Source organism: Acipenser ruthenus, chromosome 31 (assembly GCF_902713425.1).
Source record: "Acipenser ruthenus chromosome 31, fAciRut3.2 maternal haplotype, whole genome shotgun sequence".
NCBI lineage: Eukaryota > Metazoa > Chordata > Actinopteri > Acipenseriformes > Acipenseridae > Acipenser > Acipenser ruthenus.
Genome location: NC_081219.1, coordinates 14,407,675 through 14,426,214, shown reverse-complemented (window position 1 = coordinate 14,426,214; position 18,540 = coordinate 14,407,675). Strand labels below are relative to the sequence as shown.

General features: G+C 40.6%; 1 protein-coding gene across 9 annotated transcripts in view; it reads left to right on the top strand.

Moving 5' to 3' along the window:
• Positions 1-14,535, top strand: part of LOC117396866 (GTPase-activating protein and VPS9 domain-containing protein 1) — a 37,283-nt gene extending 22,748 nt beyond the window's left edge. For 4 of the 9 annotated variants that reach the window (XM_059005689.1, XM_059005688.1, XM_059005694.1 and 1 more), the window contains 16 exons: positions 913-1,047; positions 1,160-1,279; positions 1,412-1,489; positions 2,706-3,040; positions 3,722-3,809; positions 4,194-4,226; positions 5,486-5,563; positions 5,654-5,779; positions 6,330-6,453; positions 6,808-6,923; positions 7,137-7,296; positions 7,459-7,646; positions 8,081-8,294; positions 8,440-8,512; positions 9,022-9,219; positions 9,925-14,535. In XM_059005689.1, coding sequence (XP_058861672.1) covers positions 913-1,047; positions 1,160-1,279; positions 1,412-1,489; positions 2,706-3,040; positions 3,722-3,809; positions 4,194-4,226; positions 5,486-5,563; positions 5,654-5,779; positions 6,330-6,453; positions 6,808-6,923; positions 7,137-7,296; positions 7,459-7,646; positions 8,081-8,294; positions 8,440-8,512; positions 9,022-9,219; positions 9,925-10,065 — 2,207 coding nt within the window. In that variant the 3' untranslated portion in view covers positions 10,066-14,535. The remainder of the gene's footprint in view (positions 1-912; positions 1,048-1,159; positions 1,280-1,411; positions 1,490-2,705; positions 3,041-3,721; positions 3,810-4,193; positions 4,227-5,485; positions 5,564-5,653; positions 5,780-6,329; positions 6,454-6,807; positions 6,924-7,136; positions 7,297-7,458; positions 7,647-8,080; positions 8,295-8,439; positions 8,513-9,021; positions 9,220-9,924) is intronic. The other 5 variants (XM_059005692.1, XM_059005690.1, XM_059005695.1 and 2 more) reach the window with 5 other exon arrangements.
• Positions 14,536-18,540: the final 4,005 nt, after the last annotated feature.

Here is an 18,540-nt window from a genome sequence, read left to right as displayed (position 1 = left end):
GGTGTACCGCCAGTCTGATGGGCTTTTAACAGCTTTCTCTTTGCCAGTGTCTGGTAATGGGGCGCCATATCTCTCCGACAAATAAGAAGACGCTTTTAAGGAGGGTTAATTGAAAATGAATTCCCATTTTCAAGTTTAAATTGAGCTGCGGTTTAATTATGTACTGTATTGTTCACACAGCAACAACCCATTAACTAAATCACTGTTTTATGAGCAAGATGATTTTTTGTGCTGAGTTTTATTTGGCGGGGTGGGGGTGGGGGGTTTACGATTAATAATATGGACACCTGAAGAAGAAATCGTGATTTTGATGGTTTCTTATTTACTGCAAGAATGAAGCTTTTTTTATTTTTATTTATTTTTTTCAGTGGGGATGGATTAATTGCTTTACCACAGTCAATCAAACACTGTGTATATTACTAATTTTTTACAATACTGTTTTACGATTAAACAAGACACATAAATATATTGGCAATTAAATACATTTTTGTGTGTGAATGTGTTTATAAATCGTGTAGGAATCTAATACATTTACAGTAGTATTTCTTTATTTTTTAACCATTTTGTGAGAAGAGAAGCCAATATCATTACGGCACCTTTTCACTTTGCAGTGAAAACCTGTTTTGCATGGAAAACAAATGGCAGTATGCAAAATCCTTGGCACAGATCCATGCCGATGACACAGTATCCGGTAGTTCTAGGGCAAACATTTAATTTCATGTTCAAATATATATTTTAAAAAAAAAGATTCAATATCAAATTAAGAGAAGGAGAGAAACTATCTTCTTTGCATCTTGTGTGTTAATTGTTGGATTACTTCAGCCGTCCTTTATGCGTTGGTCTCCTTCGCACTGTATCTTTTTGATACAGGTAGTCTCTGTATTCACTCTCCGCGCTTGTTCTTGTGCACAGAGGCTCAAGACATGAAGCAGGAGGAGAGGCTGCAGGAGCTGGAGAGCTGCTCTGGGCTGGGCAGCACCTCTGATGACACAGATGTGCGTGAGGTCAGCTCTCGACCCAGCACACCCGGCCTCAGCGTGGTCTCAGGTACTGGAAGCAAGGCTAGTAAGCCTCATTCAGATATGCACACACACGCATCCACGTGTTCAAAGACTTAATACTGTATGTAAAATTGGAATCCGTTAATGTATTTGGGCAGGTATAAGCGCAACCTCCGAGGACATTCCCAATAAGACAGAAGACCTTCGATCGGAGTGCAGTTCTGATTTCGGAGGGAAGGACTCTGTGACTAGTCCTGACGGAGATGAGTCCGGCCATGGTAAGGCTTGTAATCACTTGTACCGAAACAACTCTGGGACTGCAAGGCAGAACTTCGAGAGCACCTATTGTGCTTGTAAATGCCAACGTCCCGTTCTTTATCTGATCGTGGCTGCTCCTTGTGCTGTCTTAGGAGCCCAGCACTTGACGTCTCCGCCTTCCCAAGTCGAATCCTTGCTTTCTATGTTTGACCCCCTCGCCTCTGGAGAAGGTAAATAAAACAAACAGTAGTCTGGTGCATGTTTTTATCCTGTATTTAAGAAGTACTGCTTCTGTCAACCGAAGATCAGGAAAATGGAATGCATACCATACCTCACGTTGCCACACAGTGTTCCAGAATAGAACAACAAAAGACTAAGCGCACACCAGTATAGTTCCATCACCATTCAAAGAGAACCCTGGTTAATCGTTACTTTAAAATCCAATTAATAAAAGCAGTCGTTTATCAGTTATGGATAATGTTTGGAAAGTTGTGAAGGCTGCACCCCGTGTCCTCACATTATATAAAAAGATCTAGCACTTCACTTGAGTGTTCTCATAACGATTAGAAAAGCCTATCTTTTCATTTCAGGTCTAGCCTGTTGTCTTCCTTGCTTAAGCCAGTTTTGTGTTCCTAATAATCAACCTGTCTGTGTTTTTGCTGAGATTCCTTCACATTGTCGTTCCTGTAGCGCGCTCAATAAAACAGTTTTCATTTTCACGGCAGGCTGATGGGATGGCAGGTTGGGAGCCCTCGCTCCAGGCATATTTGGCAAGTGTCTCAATCCGGCTGTGACCATGGCTCCGAGTTGAAGTCTTGGAGGAAGTTACAAAAAAAATAAAAATACAGTGTAACCGGCTGTTTACATCTAACCTTGTAGACGAAAGGACGATTCATAATTGACAATCTTTAGTTTTAGTTTTATAGAGACCTCATTTCGTTATAGTTCTTGCTCCATTTTCATTTTGTAGCTCAGCAACACACACACACACACGTCATCTTGTACTGTGGAAAAAATATAAATAAGTTGTTTTGCATTTGTTGTGAGACAGGCCTTGTCGTGCAGATAATATACATCAAACGTATACTTTCCCTGCAGTATAGTTTGTCTTTGTTGTAATTTGTGTGAGATGCATGTGTGCACATTGGATGTGATTTGCTGTGTTAACACCTTTCTAGTTTGTGATTTTTGCCTTTTCCCTCAATGGTTTAAAAAGTGCTATTTATTGATGGACCCAACAAAGGGTTCATACAGTCCCGTGCATATGAACTGACTGCTGCTTCCCGATTGGACACAAAGAGGGCCTCAGATTGAGAGGGGGGAGTTCCCATACATTCTCACATGCAGTTCTAACTAGCCTCCATTCATCTGAAGTTCATGCTTTTAAATTTAGAGAAATGGTGATACATCTTGTATATACTTTATATCTGTCTGCTGGCTCCATAGCTCCGACGGTGGTCAGACCGAAGGGGCACTACGCCCGACCACCACACCCTCCCCCGGACCCCCCAATCCCAGAGGCATGTGCCATGGGCCAGGAGTCCAGGCTGCCCATGTTCATGCCGCACGGGCTCTGCCATGCTGAGCAGCGGCACTCGTACCCGGATAGGCTGGTGAGGAGCAGGAGCTCAGACATCGTGACGGCCTCGCGGAGGCCCACCAGCGACCCCAGCTGGAACAGGAGGCCCGGCACCGAGGAGAGAGACGTGACGGTAGGAGCCCCTGGCAGTTTCCCTGTGGGGCCCTCCTCCTCTCCCAGTAAGGATTCCCTGAAAGGAGAGGTAAGGGCATTACTGGGTGCAGCCCAGGCCATTGCATCTGGAGTAGCGCGTTACCAGTGGACTAGCTCTGAGATCCAGGCTGGTGGTGGAGACCACTTTTGTGTGGTTTTTCAATCAGCTCTGCATCAAGAATTTGAGTCTCTGCTCATTCCTGTTTCATTATACAGTAATGTAATACAGTACCCAAAATGCAGTGTGTACATTGCCCATTTTTAAGGTTGAAACTCATTTTGTATGTTGCGTCACTCTTCTGTTTATACAGGGTGGGTTTGCAGGCAAGAAATGCCTAACTTAGTTTATCACATATTGTGTTTATATGTATATGTTTTCTTTTTTATGGCTGATTATAAATAAAAAATAAATAATAATACTGCTCCAAATAGAGGAGATGAGTATTTGCTGACACCACTTCACTATCGTGTGTGGAATTGGAGATCTGTGCCTCTCCAAATCACTTGTGAATAATTTTCAATAGAATGCAGGACAGGTAGCTTTTTTAATTTGTATCTCTCTGCTGGGAACCCCTATATAATCCATAACTGTGTAATGTGTTAATAAGCAAGTCTGCACAGCCCCTGTCTCGTACAGGAGCAGTCTGGATTTTGTAAAGTCACAAAGCACAACGTTTTTAATAGACTGAAGCACTGAATACAATAACGCAAGGTAATTTAATATACACAGACCGAGGAGAGGAAAGACAGCGATGATGAGAAGTCAGACAGGAACAAACCCTGGTGGAAAAAGCGCTTTGTCTCTGCAATCCCCAAAGGTAAGAATAAATTAGATTGAAATGCTGTGTGTGTGTGCTTATTTAAACATCCAATCTGATTTTATTTTTTATAATAAACGCATTGGGATCTAGGCATACCTATTGACTATTTTAATAAGAAATGGTACTGTAGTGTCAGCTGTTATTTTGTTATATGTTTTTAGACGCGCACTTTCTGTATACGTTGCATCTGTTTCTTTAGGCTTGTTTGTAGTCCTGTGCAAGGAGCGCACATGCTTACCGTGCAGTGCAAGCCCAAGCTAACACATTGCCCAGCTGGCACTCAGTCTCTGAGATGAGACAGCGGTGTGTGTGTGCTTTAGGGCCTGCCCCTGTGTTAATTCTGAAAGGACACCCTGTTTGTTTGTTGTGTTCTCTATACAGTGCTGTATTGGACTGCTGAAGCACATGAGACAGGTAAACACACCATGCTGGATGTTGCTCTGTACTGTAGTTGTCATGCTGAGTAGTCATTTCTGTGAAATATATTTTCTTTGTGGCTATACAGATAGCAAGGCTTTGGAGAAGTGCACTTTTTTTTTTTCTTTACTTAATTTTTTTTTTTTTTATATATACGTGTCTGTCGTGATACTGAGCTGTGATGTGTTACAAAGCCTGATTTGTGAAGTGGCCTATTCAGCCATGAAACAAGAAAGCACAGTGGTGTTTAAAAGCTAAAAAAAATAAAAATAAAAGTGATCTAAGGAGATCGGAATGAAAGATCTGTTTCAAAAACATTTTCCATTTTCCCACCACATGCAGTAGAAAGACCCACACGGAGATTAGGATAGAAAATTGACGATGTAAATGAAGCTGTAATGCCAGTGAAAGTGTTCCATCTTCATGTGTGGTGTGTGAGCGGCTCCCTTCTCAGCTGATCATCGGCACCGCTTCGCTTCGGCAGTCAGACAGAAATAGATTCACTGCATGAAAAGCAGCAGTGTCTGCTTTGGAAAAGCTGGTGATGATTATTATAATCATTGTAGCTCAGCTTTACTTATTTATTTTATATATTTTTGTACTGCTAGATAACTGATAAGTATATTGCATGTTTGTAGGTTGCATTTGACATGAGCTTTCTTTGTTATTTTTTATTTTATTTGAGATGGCACTTCAACATTATATCGAAGGGTATAGTTTGTCCAATGGAGAAAAAACAAAACGAAACGCACAGGCATTCAGGGACAGTCGATTTTCAAACCTACTGTGGGAACTGGCTTTTAAACTTCGCTAAAGAACATAGTTGATTTGATTGTAGAAGATCCCAAACTATGCCTCCATTGAACTAACTGATGAAATGCCATAATATCCCACTCGGAATGGAAAAAGAAAAGTGTTCTTAGAGTCCCAATGCCACAAAAAGCACCAGGTCAGGGATACACAAATCCGGTCTGAATTTAATTAAATAAGTAGCTGAAGAAGACGTAAAAAGAGGTGAAATTGGTTCAGTCAGGTAATTGAGGGTACTGGTGGAACAAAGAGCAGGTGACCCCCAGCCCTCAAGCACCGCAGTTGTGCAGCCCTGTGCTAAAGCTCCTCCTTTCTGTATTTCCATGACTCGGAGCGAGTGCTTGCACTCCTGTCCGTCTGTCTGTGTGTGTGTGTGTGTGTGTGTGTGTGTGTTAGTTTCTGTTGATCGCACCAGCATACCCATTTCTCTCTCTCTCTCTCTGCAGCCCCCATCGGTTTCAGGAAGAAGGACAAGCTGGAAAAGGACAGGGACGAACAGGGACCAGAAAGGTTTCCACCCATAGGTGGGTGTGGTTTTAGGTTTGTTTTTTGAATTTATCCCCGGCCCCACACCGCACACCTATTTGATGTTTTGGTTTTGGTTTTGGTTGCAGACGAGCCCGCCCCCCGGTTGAGTGCCCAGGCTCAGGCAGCTGAGGACATCCTGGATAAATACAGGAACGCCATCAAGCGCACGAGCCCCAGCGAGGGAGCCTCCTCCGCACCTTATGAGGGACCAGGTGACGTTGTAATGAAGACTCTGGGGCTTTCACTGGGGTGACTGTACAGCTGTGGCCAAAAGTTTTGCATCACCTATTAGGGTTGAGACGTAATTAATTAAAGGGAAAAACTATATTTAACATAATTTAGATCTTTTATATAACGTCATGTAATCCAAGAAACTACAAAATTTATATTATATATGGAAGCCATAATAGTAATACTTTATGAAGCAAAATGTGTTCATTCTGTCGGGTTAAGCACAACTCTTGGCCATAGCTGTATGCGTACTGTCTTAGTAAAAGGTCTATATGTTTAACATGAGGAGCAGTAATAGGAAGACACAGTAAGCCAGGGCTGTTTAACTAGCAGAAGTCAGAATCTTTGACTTTTCCAATCACCAGGAGCCCAGTTTCTGGTTCCATGTGGGTGTGCTTGGTTGAGTGTTTAACTGTACTGTAAGTTGAGTGTCCTGAATCTTTAACAGCTTGAGTTTGTGAAACTCTAGAAGCTGCCTGGAAAGGAAGTGGTTACCAATAGTTCTCTTGTTTCTTTTTGTTTTCTGTTCAGAGGGCGAAGGAGAAAGTTTCCACGGCTCTCCGCGGGACGAAGTTCTTCAGAATATCTCCACTGATGATTTACCTGACTCTGCCAGCCAGACTGCCCAGCCACAGGATTCCAATTTCTCGTTCAGGTCGCTTTTCAATTACTGCCCCCGTGTATCCCAGCGCCAAACTCCACATTGCTTTCAGAGTCAGTCAAAGTCAACTTGCGACTGTCTGTCTGTCATACAACTATGACCAAAAGTTTTGCATCACCCTATAGAATTAACTCATTTTGCTTCATAAAGTCGAATGAAACCTGCTGAATAATGTTACATTCCACTTTTTCCATATACTTAACAAAAAACTGACAAAGCTTCTTTAAGCATTAAGATCATGCAAGCCCCTTTTTTTTTAAAGCATGTTACAATTAAATCTAGTTATTCAATTTTGAAAGTGACGGGGCCACTTGCTCACCCAGACAATTAATTCTTCTCTTCCACTAGTAGTGATGCCAAGAAGAAGCTGAGGATGGCACTGTGCTCGGCAGATTCCGTTGTCTTCCCGATTCTGACTCCCGCTACAACGAGAAATGGTTTGCCAGACCATACAGACCCTGAAGGTAAAAGAATGGGACACAAATCTAAAACGACAGGCAATTATCACCCATTTGTCCATCCGTTTCCTTTTAGAAGTGATCCTGTTAAAAAAAAGAATCCTAATAATAATTTTCATCATAGCATTTACGAACATTAAAATATAATCTTATGCAGAAATCAAGAAATGATATTTGGAACCCCTTGCGACATCCTGTCCTGTTCTGGTTGTGTCTTAGACAATGAGATCGTCTGCTTCCTGAAAGTCCAGCTGGCTGAAGCCATCAACCTTCAGGACAAGAACCTGATGTCCCAGATTCAGGAGACGATGCGCTGCGTGGCTCGGTTCGACAGCCGCACCTGCCGGAAACTCCTGGCTGCCATAGCTGAGGATTACAGGTGCGCGCTTTTCCAACTCTCATTGTCTGCATTTCTCCAATGAGTTGTTCCAGACGGCTCGGAAGCCACTCTGGACTAGAGGGGTATGATTTCCCTGGTACAATCTTGTAAAACACAGGCTTGCTAAGCTGATGGTAATCCGTTGCTTTTCGTACGCTCCAGGAAACGCGCTCCCTACATCGCCTACCTGACCCGGTGTCGCCAGGGCCTGCAGACCTCGCAGGCTCACCTGGAGCGGCTGCTGCAGAGGGTGCTGAGAGATAAAGAGGTGGCCAACAGATACTTCACCACCGTCTGCGTGCGGCTGCTTCTGGAGTGCATGGAACCCAAAATGCAGGAGTTCATTAAAGGTGCCGCAACTTTTCCATTTGTATCGAGCGATCCGTTACATTTTACAAAACGCAGGTAGGCCCACCGTGCTGGCAACTAGCATTCAGCAGCAGCATACAAGTATAGAAAAAAGTAACCCATGGATTTCAAGGATCATAGTGGATTAATAAAATTTAAGTTTAAAAACATTGGGAGTAATGTTAAATCATTTAGCAATGAGATCCTTTAAAATACTTAACACATTCTCATTGTTATTATTATATGATGGGAATGCAGTGCTGGTGCCTGCATGTCACACTTTGTAGTTTTACAGAAGTAACCTTGGCTAGGGCATTAGCACACACTGTGTACAGTGCTGCGTGTTGCACGCTTAGTGTGATTCTGTGTTTACAGCTGTGGCTGGAGATATTTATGTGACCGACCGATTTTTCTCATTTTGCTCTTTTGCACGCAGCTTTCCAGGGTTTTACAGCCTCTGATGAAAAGACGGCCTGGGTTGAGGACTTCCTGCGCTATTTATACGGGGCCATGGCAAACGACACGATCTGGCAGAACGCCAGCGAAGATCAGCTGCAGGACGCTCAGATGGCGATCGAGCGAAGCGTCATGAACCGCATCTTCAAGTTCGCCTTCTACCCCAACCAGGATGGAGATATCTTAAGAGACCAGTAAGCGACCCTACGTTAACGTTGCGGTTTTTTTCAAAGGAATTTCACGTGGAGTTTGTCGCCACCTGGTGTTCGAACGCTGTAATATCAACACTGCTGGTTTTTTTTTTTAGAGGTTTCATTTAAATGTTTTTATTATTTTCAGACTTTTACAAGAACATATGCAACGCCTTTCAAAAGTGGTGACGGCCAATCACAAGGCACTCCAGATACCGGAGGTAACATCCACGTTTTTATTAATTTCATTTATTGGTTTCCATAGATTTTTTTTTTTTTTAAACTGTCAATATGAATGGTCCATATGGATTACATAGGTTGTAATTTTGTAAGAAGTAGAATAAAACGTGAATGTGTAGAAATTTTAGTTTTATTTTATGAGCAGAAACAATTTAGCATTAAAACAAGTCATTCAAATGTATTGTGTCCAGTACTGGTTGGAAAATAGAACATGCTTAGCCAAGATGTATACAGAGGGTGATTTCATAATTCACACAACTTTGTTTTCTAATGAACTGACTCTATTAAGGAAGAGAGACTTGTTTTTCTACTTGCATGCACAAGTCCATTAAACTTCAGCCCGTTATGTCTGCACAATATGTACAATGTGTTCATATAAAATAGATGTGCTGGAATGTTGCCTGCGTAACGTATTCCCGGGATTTGGTTATGGGATGTATGGGAACGCATGTTTAAGACACACACGTGTGTGTTTGTGTCCCGGTTCCAGGTCTACCTGAAAGAGGCTCCCTGGCCGTCTGCACAGGCAGAAATCCGGACGATCAGCGCTTACAAGACCCCGCGGGACAAGGTCCAGTGCATCCTGAGGATGTGCTCCACCATCATGAATCTACTGAGCCTGGCCAACGAGGACTCTGTCCCTGGGGCTGACGACTTCGTCCCTGTCCTGGTGTTTGTTCTGATTAAGGTGAGACGCAGAGCAGAGGAGGGGAGGGGAGCCAGCCTCAATAGCTAGACGCTGCTACGGAAATTCATTTGAAGGGAAGCATTTTAAATTGTGGCCCGATTTTGAAAATAGTGGCCAATTTTATCCTGCCGGTGCAGATTGTATTTATTTTTTATGAAATAGCTGATCATCCTGGCTAATTTACTGTTAAACACCAGCCATCTTTACAGCGCTCCTCACCTGGTAGCCAGCAATAACCCTGTATTCTCCCGGGCTAGGACGTTTTTTTTATGTTTTTTATTCATGGCACTTGCTTGGACCCTCTTGAAAATTTGATGCAGTTGTAATGCAAAGGAACAGGCGTTGCCAATAAGCTAACAGAGGGTCTCCATAATGATATGCCCATAGCTCACTGTGGGAGGCTAAACTACCCTAATAAGGCCATTTACCTAATTAGGATAATCCTGCCTAAGGAAGATTTGGCTAAAGTAAGTTTATCCTTTTTCAAATAAATAAATAAAATTCATAAATACATTGTTCCAAATTCTGATTTGCCTTTCATAAACGTGTATATTTATATTCTGGTACAGATCCTGCAGTCTGAAATCCCCCTTTGTATAAATTAATAATACATGTTTTAAGCAGCAGTAAAAATCTGTGCCCAACCTTGTCTTTTCTTTGCACCGTGTAGTAGCAGTTTCTTCTCTCTCTCTCTCTCCCCTCCAGGCCAACCCCCCCTGCCTGCTGTCCACCATTCAGTACATCAATAATTTCTATGCCAGCCGGTTGGGTGGAGAGGAGTCCTATTGGTGGATGCAGTTCACAGCAGCAGTGGAATTCATTAAAACCATAGACGATCGCAAGTGATGCAGAACACCACCTGCAGTAGCAGACTGTTCTGGAGGAAGCAGGCAGCACACTCACCAACTGCTCTGAAAAAAAAAAAAAAAAACAGACCACCACTTCATTTCTCACTTGTATATTTTGTACATAGAGTAGAGGCATTTTAAAATAATAATAATAATAATAATAATAAATAATAATAATAATAATACAACATTTAAAAAATGTTTAGTCTTTACTAAACAAAAAAAAGTCAAGAAATTGTAGTAATAAATCATTTTGAACTGTAGTGTTGACAGTTAGCACTGCATAAAAGGGACCACAGTTCAACAGGTAAATTTACATTTCTCAAAATAAAAAAACCGGTTAGAATAAATTGCCCATCCCCTTCCCAGATCCCAGATTGTCAGAACCTCCCAAGTCAAGTTAGCCCCGCTGCACTAGAATACATTGCTTCAAAGCTACTAGTTCCTGCCACCCACACCAGACAATCCCAGCTTGGAGGACTCCCGATTTGGAATATTTCAATAGTCGGCTTACAGTTTCCGTGCTGCATGATCACCTGTGTCAAGGTAAAGCGCAGGGAGAATAGATGTTAACAAAGCAGTATTTTTTTTTCCTCTGTTATCCCCATTAGCCAGGTATAAGTAGTGGTGTTTGTTGTGTCGATCAGAAAGCCCTCAAAGCAGTTAAGAGAACAGGTTTTTTGGTTGTCCATTTGCAAGTGGGATATAAGATCCTTCCCATAGCGTGCCCGAGAGGAGAATATTCTTCTCTGTTGTAAGAACACATCTTTTATAATAACCATTTGTTTTGTGATGGGGGTGTTGCCCATTAAGTGACGTTTTTTTGGAATTTTTTTTTTTTGGGGGGGGAGAATTTAACTGGCATCATCTACCTGTTTAAATTTTCCGTTTAGCTGTACTGGTTATGATAACTTTCTCAAATTGTGTTAACCACAGAAGTTAAGTCTAAATGTATTGCATCAAATTACATAAGTACAGCTTTTCAAAGACAAATCGAGAGGGTTTATGGGTAGAATACAATGAGGTCTGAAATGTCCCAGTAGTTTTAAAATACTGTTTCGCTGGGTTTGGGTAAATTCGATAGCTCTTGTGCTGGTGCCTTTTGAGTATCCATATTAGACCTTAGATTTGTGTGTTACTGTGCAGGCTGTGCTGGACATTCCTCTCTCTAAATCTGACCTGAAGTTTAGGAAAGCAGCTTTGTCTACGGTCAAAGCATAACGTTTTGATTTGCACATGAGTTGTAGCGTGGTTTGCAAGCTACGGAAAATGCGATTTTGAATTTCTGACAGTTTTAGCACAAAAAAAAAAAAAAAAAAAAAAAAGGTTTATTAAGAACTTTTTTTTTTCCTACCTCAAAGATATTAGGGAGTGTTCTATCAGATTTTTTGTAATGTGTGTTTTTTTTTCTCATTTTAATGGTGATATAGACACAGTAGTTCTTTACATAACGGTAACTCGGACGACTGTACGTTAGTCGAATTGAATACTTTATAAAAAATTGTACAAAGGAATCACCGATTATTTTTAGTTTCTGGTGTATACTTATATTTATAAAATGGGGATAAAGTGACACTTGTTTATATATACATAAAGGGTGTTTGTCAAAATTTATGAAGAGATTGTTTGCTTCAGCACTGGTGGCAAGTATAGAGTCTCATGCAGATGTAATGCAACAGCGGCCTTCAGTCGGGTCAGAGTCCGTGAACAAGCAAGCCTGGAGGTCCACTATACCAGAATCTAGTGGGAAGAGCAATAACATCCATTAATATATATATATTCTATTGGTGCCAATGTGCATGCCTACTGAGAACTTGATACTTAGTGTAGCCTAAAAACATTCTTGAAATAGACACTTTGCATTTATTTTTTTTTAGGAGGAGGGTGTTCTTTTAGTTTTTTTTTTGATAACTTTCCCTTTTTATTTTTTTGTCTCCTGCAATATTACTCATCTGAAGCATTCTCTCGTGGTGCTACTTTTTAAAAAAAAGAAATGTGGGTCTGGTGTTTCAAACAGAACGGATCTCCTTGGCAAGCTAGAAGTTCAGATTGTTCACTGTTACCCAGGAACACCGGAAATGAATCTGTATGCGTGATCTGTAATTCTCTCTCAGATTCCTTAGCCAGGGAGAAGTGCTACCCCACCCCACCCCACCCCACCCCACCCTTTTAAAAGCAGTCAATGTTGTCTTTTAACAAAAAAAAGGTTTTGCTGTTTCAAAGTAACAATATCTGAATAGCTTTGAAATTATTGTACCATTGATCGCCTGACAAATTGTTCATAGATGTTGTTGACGTCCTGCTTAGGAGTTGGTCCTTTCTCTCTATTTTGTTTTGTTTTTAAGCCGGTAATCCAGCTCTACAGTGGAAACGCTCCAGGTTAACTTTCAGCCAGATTACTAAATTTGATTTTGCTAGTTACACACCCTCGAATTGTACTGACATCAAAGATCAGCTTTTATCAAAGTATATGGTATGTCAGAGTGTGTGTGATTTTTATTTTTTGTCGGTTTTAAGTCTGCTTAAGTGTGATCACTAACTCCTAGCAGTGTGATCACAGTACGGTAAACGGACGAGCATAATGTGTACAAAATGGTTCACCTACACCTATACTCACCATGTTACACATGTTATCTGCAACTGTGTACACTTTCAACTTTTGCGTGAAAAATCACAAGTTGTTCAGTCACAACCGTGACAGGTATTGGTGTATTGAAACGGTAAGGAAAGACTAAAGTACACACTTGTTTTTATGCAGAGGTAGGTAATCATTTATAATCGATTCACCTTGCACTAAAAATGTCCCTGGCATTTATGATCATGTAGCCAAAATAAATCGCCCAGAACTGACGAAGCAATGGGAACGTTTTGCACTAAATTCGCATAACAAAACTGTTTTTTGGCAAACTTCCTGGCACTTCCCATTGATCTAAACACCCTCGTCATCACCGCAAGAGTTACGGGGTCTGAAATCATCTTCATTTTGCAACTCAAATCCGTGGAGTTTGCAAAATCAGGAGTGCTTACCAGCAACTCTAGATAAAGCTTAAATGGAGACTAGCAGCTAGAAATGATGAAATCAGCAGCTATAAAATATTATGTTGGCAGTTTAATAAATCTGACTGCCAAAGAGTTTTATACTGTAAAATGTGCAATTCTTCTTTTTTTATATAATATAACACACACAAAAGAAGTTGCTTTTCTTTTCTGCAGCCCCTAAGCTGACGATTATAAATGCAGTGTATTTATTGATGACGCCCCTCCCCAGCTCTCTTGATGCTTGTACTGTTTGTAAAGATTTGCTCTATTGAAACCTGTTCTAAAGAGAGCGAGTGTGCTGTTCTTATTGAGAACACGTGCCTTGACCCAGTTCTAACAGCGAGCCTGTGTAGGAGACACATGGGTGTGTAGAAGGTGCGCGCGTGGGATAGTCTTCGTGTGAACTGTATTGCTGCTCAGAGTTTTTTTTTTTTTTATTTCTTTTGCAAAACAAGAAATAATTGTCATTTTGCAATTAACACGCCATTGCTTTAGCAATACGTAGCGTGTAGACAGCTTTTAAAATGATGTAGGATTCATATGGTTTATACACTGTAGAGGAAAAAGGCTTGTCTCTTGTTAGGACACTATTCTGCCCCTACTAGGAGAATCTAGTAGTTTTTTAAAATGTTCTCTCTGTGCTAAATTTTGAAGTATTGGGTTAACTTTATCTATACCTTGTATGATTGTATAGACTTCAATCAATTCCCTTCTTTTTTCTTAAATTACATATAAAAAAAAGAAATAGTTGGTAATAATTTCGTTTCAGCCTGGTCAGGTTTGACGCTCTGTACCGAACATGAACAGCTACACAATACGTTGTAAAGAAATCTTTATTTTTTTTTTATTTTAGTAAGTGTGTTTGTATATTAAAGGAAGGGATTTAAAAAAAAAAAAATCTTGTGTTACAATCCGGTTTTGGCAAGGCTTTTGACTTTTACAACAGAGCTGGTTTTGCCAAAAATAACACAAGCCTATCCAGCTCAGCAAGAAATGAGTCTGAATTAGGATACCTTCATTGTGGCTGCAGGAAGCAGGTATTGTTTTTAGCCTGCAAAGGAGCAGCAAAGCTACCCCCTGGAAGAACAGAGCAGTTCTGGAAAGCAACTACTCCCCTCCAGCAGCAAACCCCAGAGACTCGCCTCTATTTCTTGAGAACAAATCTCTCCTCCTCAAATTAGTTCTGCTGTGTCCTGTATATTTGACCTGTGCTTCGCCTGTATTTTATAGCACGGTGTTGCCTCTTCTCTTTGGAACTGTTTGAAGAAAAACACAAACCTTTATAAACTTACATTAATAAGCTTGCACAATCTTGCACACACTGGGGGGAGGGGGGGATGGTGGTATTCTGTCTTTAATGTGATTAATGTATTATATCATTCTATAAAAAACCTGATTAAAAAACTGAGTTTTTTTTCTCACTGTAAAAGTGTCTTTGTTCTGTTTTATTATTATTGTTTTTTTTGTTTCATCTGATTGTTTTCACTAAATGGTATGATATTTACAAAACCTTTCTTAGCTTCCCAAAGAATAATTTAAACTTTCATTTAGGTGGAAAAAAAAAGAAGAATCAACAAGAAAAAGTCTTTAGATAGTGTGATTTCAAACCGCAGCCCCCAACCTCCTTTCTCTCTCCCGTGAATTTAAACATCTAATGAAAACAAACGCCCAGAGAAAATCTCATCGCTCTCAAGGTCGATATTTGAATGGATGAGATTTTTGGTGGTTTTACTCTATAAATCTGATACATCTGTAACAGCAGATACCGCTGGCAATCGATGGCTGTAATACTGCTCAGAATAAAGTGCTTTTTTAAAAACAGCAACATATTTTAGATTGAAACGTCTGAGCAGTGCAGGTCAAACACAAGAGAAACAGATTGCCGACTGCACTCCTTATTAAACGAGGCCTCGGGACCTTGGCTCACTTGAACTGGTGAGATAACGATTCTCTCTCATTGATGGCACAGCGGTGTATTTGAAGTATTATTTTTTTATTATTATTATTTTAAACAGCAGAGTCCTTTTTGAACTTGAGATGATCCGGATAGTTCACTCAACGTACATGTACAAAGGGGTGCAGGAAACTGATGGGTTTTAGCACCACAAGATTTGGTGTCAAGTTTTAATTTTCACACGAGTACGAATATATTGGAGTGCCTCATGAAGGTCTTTTTGCTGCTCTTTTAAAAAGCCAGCGGCAGGGTACTGAGATCGTGTCCTTATGCAGCCATTCAGGAGGAGTGGATTCTCTGCAGTAGTCTGCTTTTGTTTTAATTAAATCACAAACATTCTGGCTAGGACCTTCATTGTTGTACTCCTAATCCACTAATCTATTCTTCCTAATCCACTAATCTATTCTTACCAATCCACTCGAGAGACATGTCTTTTATGGTTTCCTTTTTGATTCCCGCATCAAGTGTTTCACAGTAAATAATTGCATGGCTCGGGGGGGAATGCAGCGACTGGGGAAAAAGCTACAGGAAGATACAACTAATGACGATCCTGATGAAGGACATTGTATTGACTGTTAGATATGCTAACTATATGACAACACTGTATAACTAACCAACTGCTGGTGCTGTGAAGGCTAGTCTGGATTTAAATAAACTAAAAGTAAATAGCTTGTCTCGCACGTTTTAAGTGCGTAGCAATGGCTTCGTAATTGGTCGCAAAGCCTGTCTAGGCCTTTGAGGGAGCAAATTAGTCATTTGTGAATTTTTCTTTGAAGAACTTTGCAAAATTAAATATTTCATGAAGAGATGCTTTGTAGAAAGCCCAACGGACAGAACAACCAGACTTAACACTGAAGTCGAAAGTCAGTTTTTTAAATCATTCATATCCGTATTAGCACACTGAAAGGAATATTCAAATATGCTAAAAAAGAGAATTCCTGATGGCGAGGAACAGACTTTATCCTTGGTATACGTGCCGTACCAGACACTACATGGTTATATTTGAAGCGATTTCAAGATAACTCGTCTTAAGAAATATCACAGAGATCGTTTTCTTCTCAAACGGGATTAGCATGGCGATGCTTTGTTATTCATTCACGTCAGATTGTTGCTGAAGATTTATAAACAGCCCCAGGCTGCTCCACAGATGTCTCTGAAATCACACGCTGTAAACCAGCAACGAGATGCCCGCTCGGCTTCACAGGGCACATGGCTGCTCCCCTGTGTGAGGAACATGTGGGCTCTCGAGGGAGCAGAGACATTACAGGGCTGTGAACCGGCCCTCTACAGACGTGCCCTTGAGTGAGTGTGCAGGACAAGGAGGGCTTGTGAGAGCAGGGAGGAGGAAGATTCTTACTTTGTGCATTAAATATAGAATGAAGACTGAAAAATGATTGAATGCACAGTTCGAATCTTTAAAAGAGACTTGTGGAGAAAAGTACTACTTGCCTCCTTCCTCTGCTCTCAGGCAGCACAACTGCCACCTTCCACTCTCCTCCCAGGTGGAAGGGCCAGACCCCCCCACCCATCTTCCTCCTCCCTCCACAGGGCAAGTCTTCTCCTTCATCTGTGGAAACACAACCAACATCATTACTCACCTCAGGATCTCCCCTCCGAGAGCTGAAATCGAACCACTGTCTTTAGGGAGAGGCCACGGGATTGCACCACGGGAAAGCTCTGTTTCACACTGACTTTAAGGTCAATTAACCAAGAAAATAAAGGAAGGACTCTGCTGGATTTGAACCCAGTCCCCCAAGGCAAAATAGTACAGCATGCTAGTGAATTAGCCCACTGTGTCATCTCTTTTTCATTGACTATCAGGTACTAACCCTAACCCTAAATTCACTGCTCTTCTCACTTTATGTGTAATCCTTTTTTTTTTTTGGTGTTCTTTTGTGATATCTGTAATGGAATCAGACAGCATTCTAATGTTGAAGATTGCTGTAGAAAACTGAATATTGAAATTCATGGTCAGGTGACTGCACAATACGCTATGAAAAAATGAGGTAATGGACTACAGAATGTGAGACCCTTAATATGCAATAGGACGATTTGTATAGAGAATCCATTAGACAGTGTATCACGTGGGATGCAATGTGAACTGGGGAGCATTCACATTTTATTGATTTTTATCCATGCAATAAATTATAAAAAGTGTATTTTTTAATATATATATATATCAAAGGACAAATAAAACCAAACACACCAGTTAAAATGTAGAATAACACTACAACTACTGATAATAATAATAATAATAATAATAATGATAATAATAATAATAATATATTCGAAACAGTCAAATATACATCAGCAATAACACTGATGTTTATTGCATATAAAATCAGGTTAAACATATATTGGCCACTACAGTATTACCGACTTGAACCTCCAGATGGCAAACTTAGCATTTGTGGTGAGCCTTTGTGTCCTTTTCTGCATTTATTGGAACAAAGAGATCGTCTTCACATCACATTGTTATATGCAAAAAAAAGAAAAAAGAAACCGAACAGGATCTTCACTGAATTACAGTACAGCATGTTTTCACACTGCGCTGTATGTGCACTTCAACAGTTTACATGATGTTTCAAGTCCCTTGTGCATATAATATAATACTTCTAATAACAAAAGGAGGTGAGTCCACTTCACTATACCTATACAATACAATGGAAGGGATAGGTAGTGCCTCAAGAGCCTATTTGGCATTTTAAGAACATTATTTTAAAAAGTCATTATTTTATATTTCAAATTTAAACACACACTTTAGTGCCATCAGCATACATAGCTCTTGATTTGCTATACAAACTGATGGGGGGGCTATTATTTCTAGAAAATTCTAACAAAGGCCTTTACAACAGCACCCCCCCCCCCACCACCACCACATAAACAAACTCGAAAAATGTTGAAGTGTCTAACCTGACATGAAGACCTGAATTCACTCTGAAACCAAACTGATGTAAACCTCTGTAATGCTTTTACAGTCAGCAAGTAAATTCATCAAACTCCGTCAGCTAATCTAATAGCAATAATGAAAGGTGTGCGTCACCATTAATTTAAGCAGCTCGCGATTAACGTCGCACTCCGCAGAAACCGTTGCAGCCAAAACTATTTACAAATGAACGCACATTTCAGTCACTGAGCAGTGCTTTTCAAATCACTGACTGGAGAGACATAAAAAAAAAAAAAAACTGAAATACTCTACTCGCCGTTTATTATTCCCCTGGCTTGTATTAACACCTGGTCCTGCAGGTTCTCAGTCTAGTCCAAATAAGCATAAAAAAACACTTTCATTAGCTTTAGAAGAGTTTCTAGCTTTCTAACAGGCTCTGTTGGGTGTCTGACGTACCTTAGTAAAAGCATATCAAAGTGCAATCGCACAGTGAAGGCACGGTAAAGCATCGGTAAGCATTGTACAAGCTAACACGAGGGAGTCTTTGTTGTAATTAGGTGATTTTGAGATGAATCATCTCAGGGACACCTTGG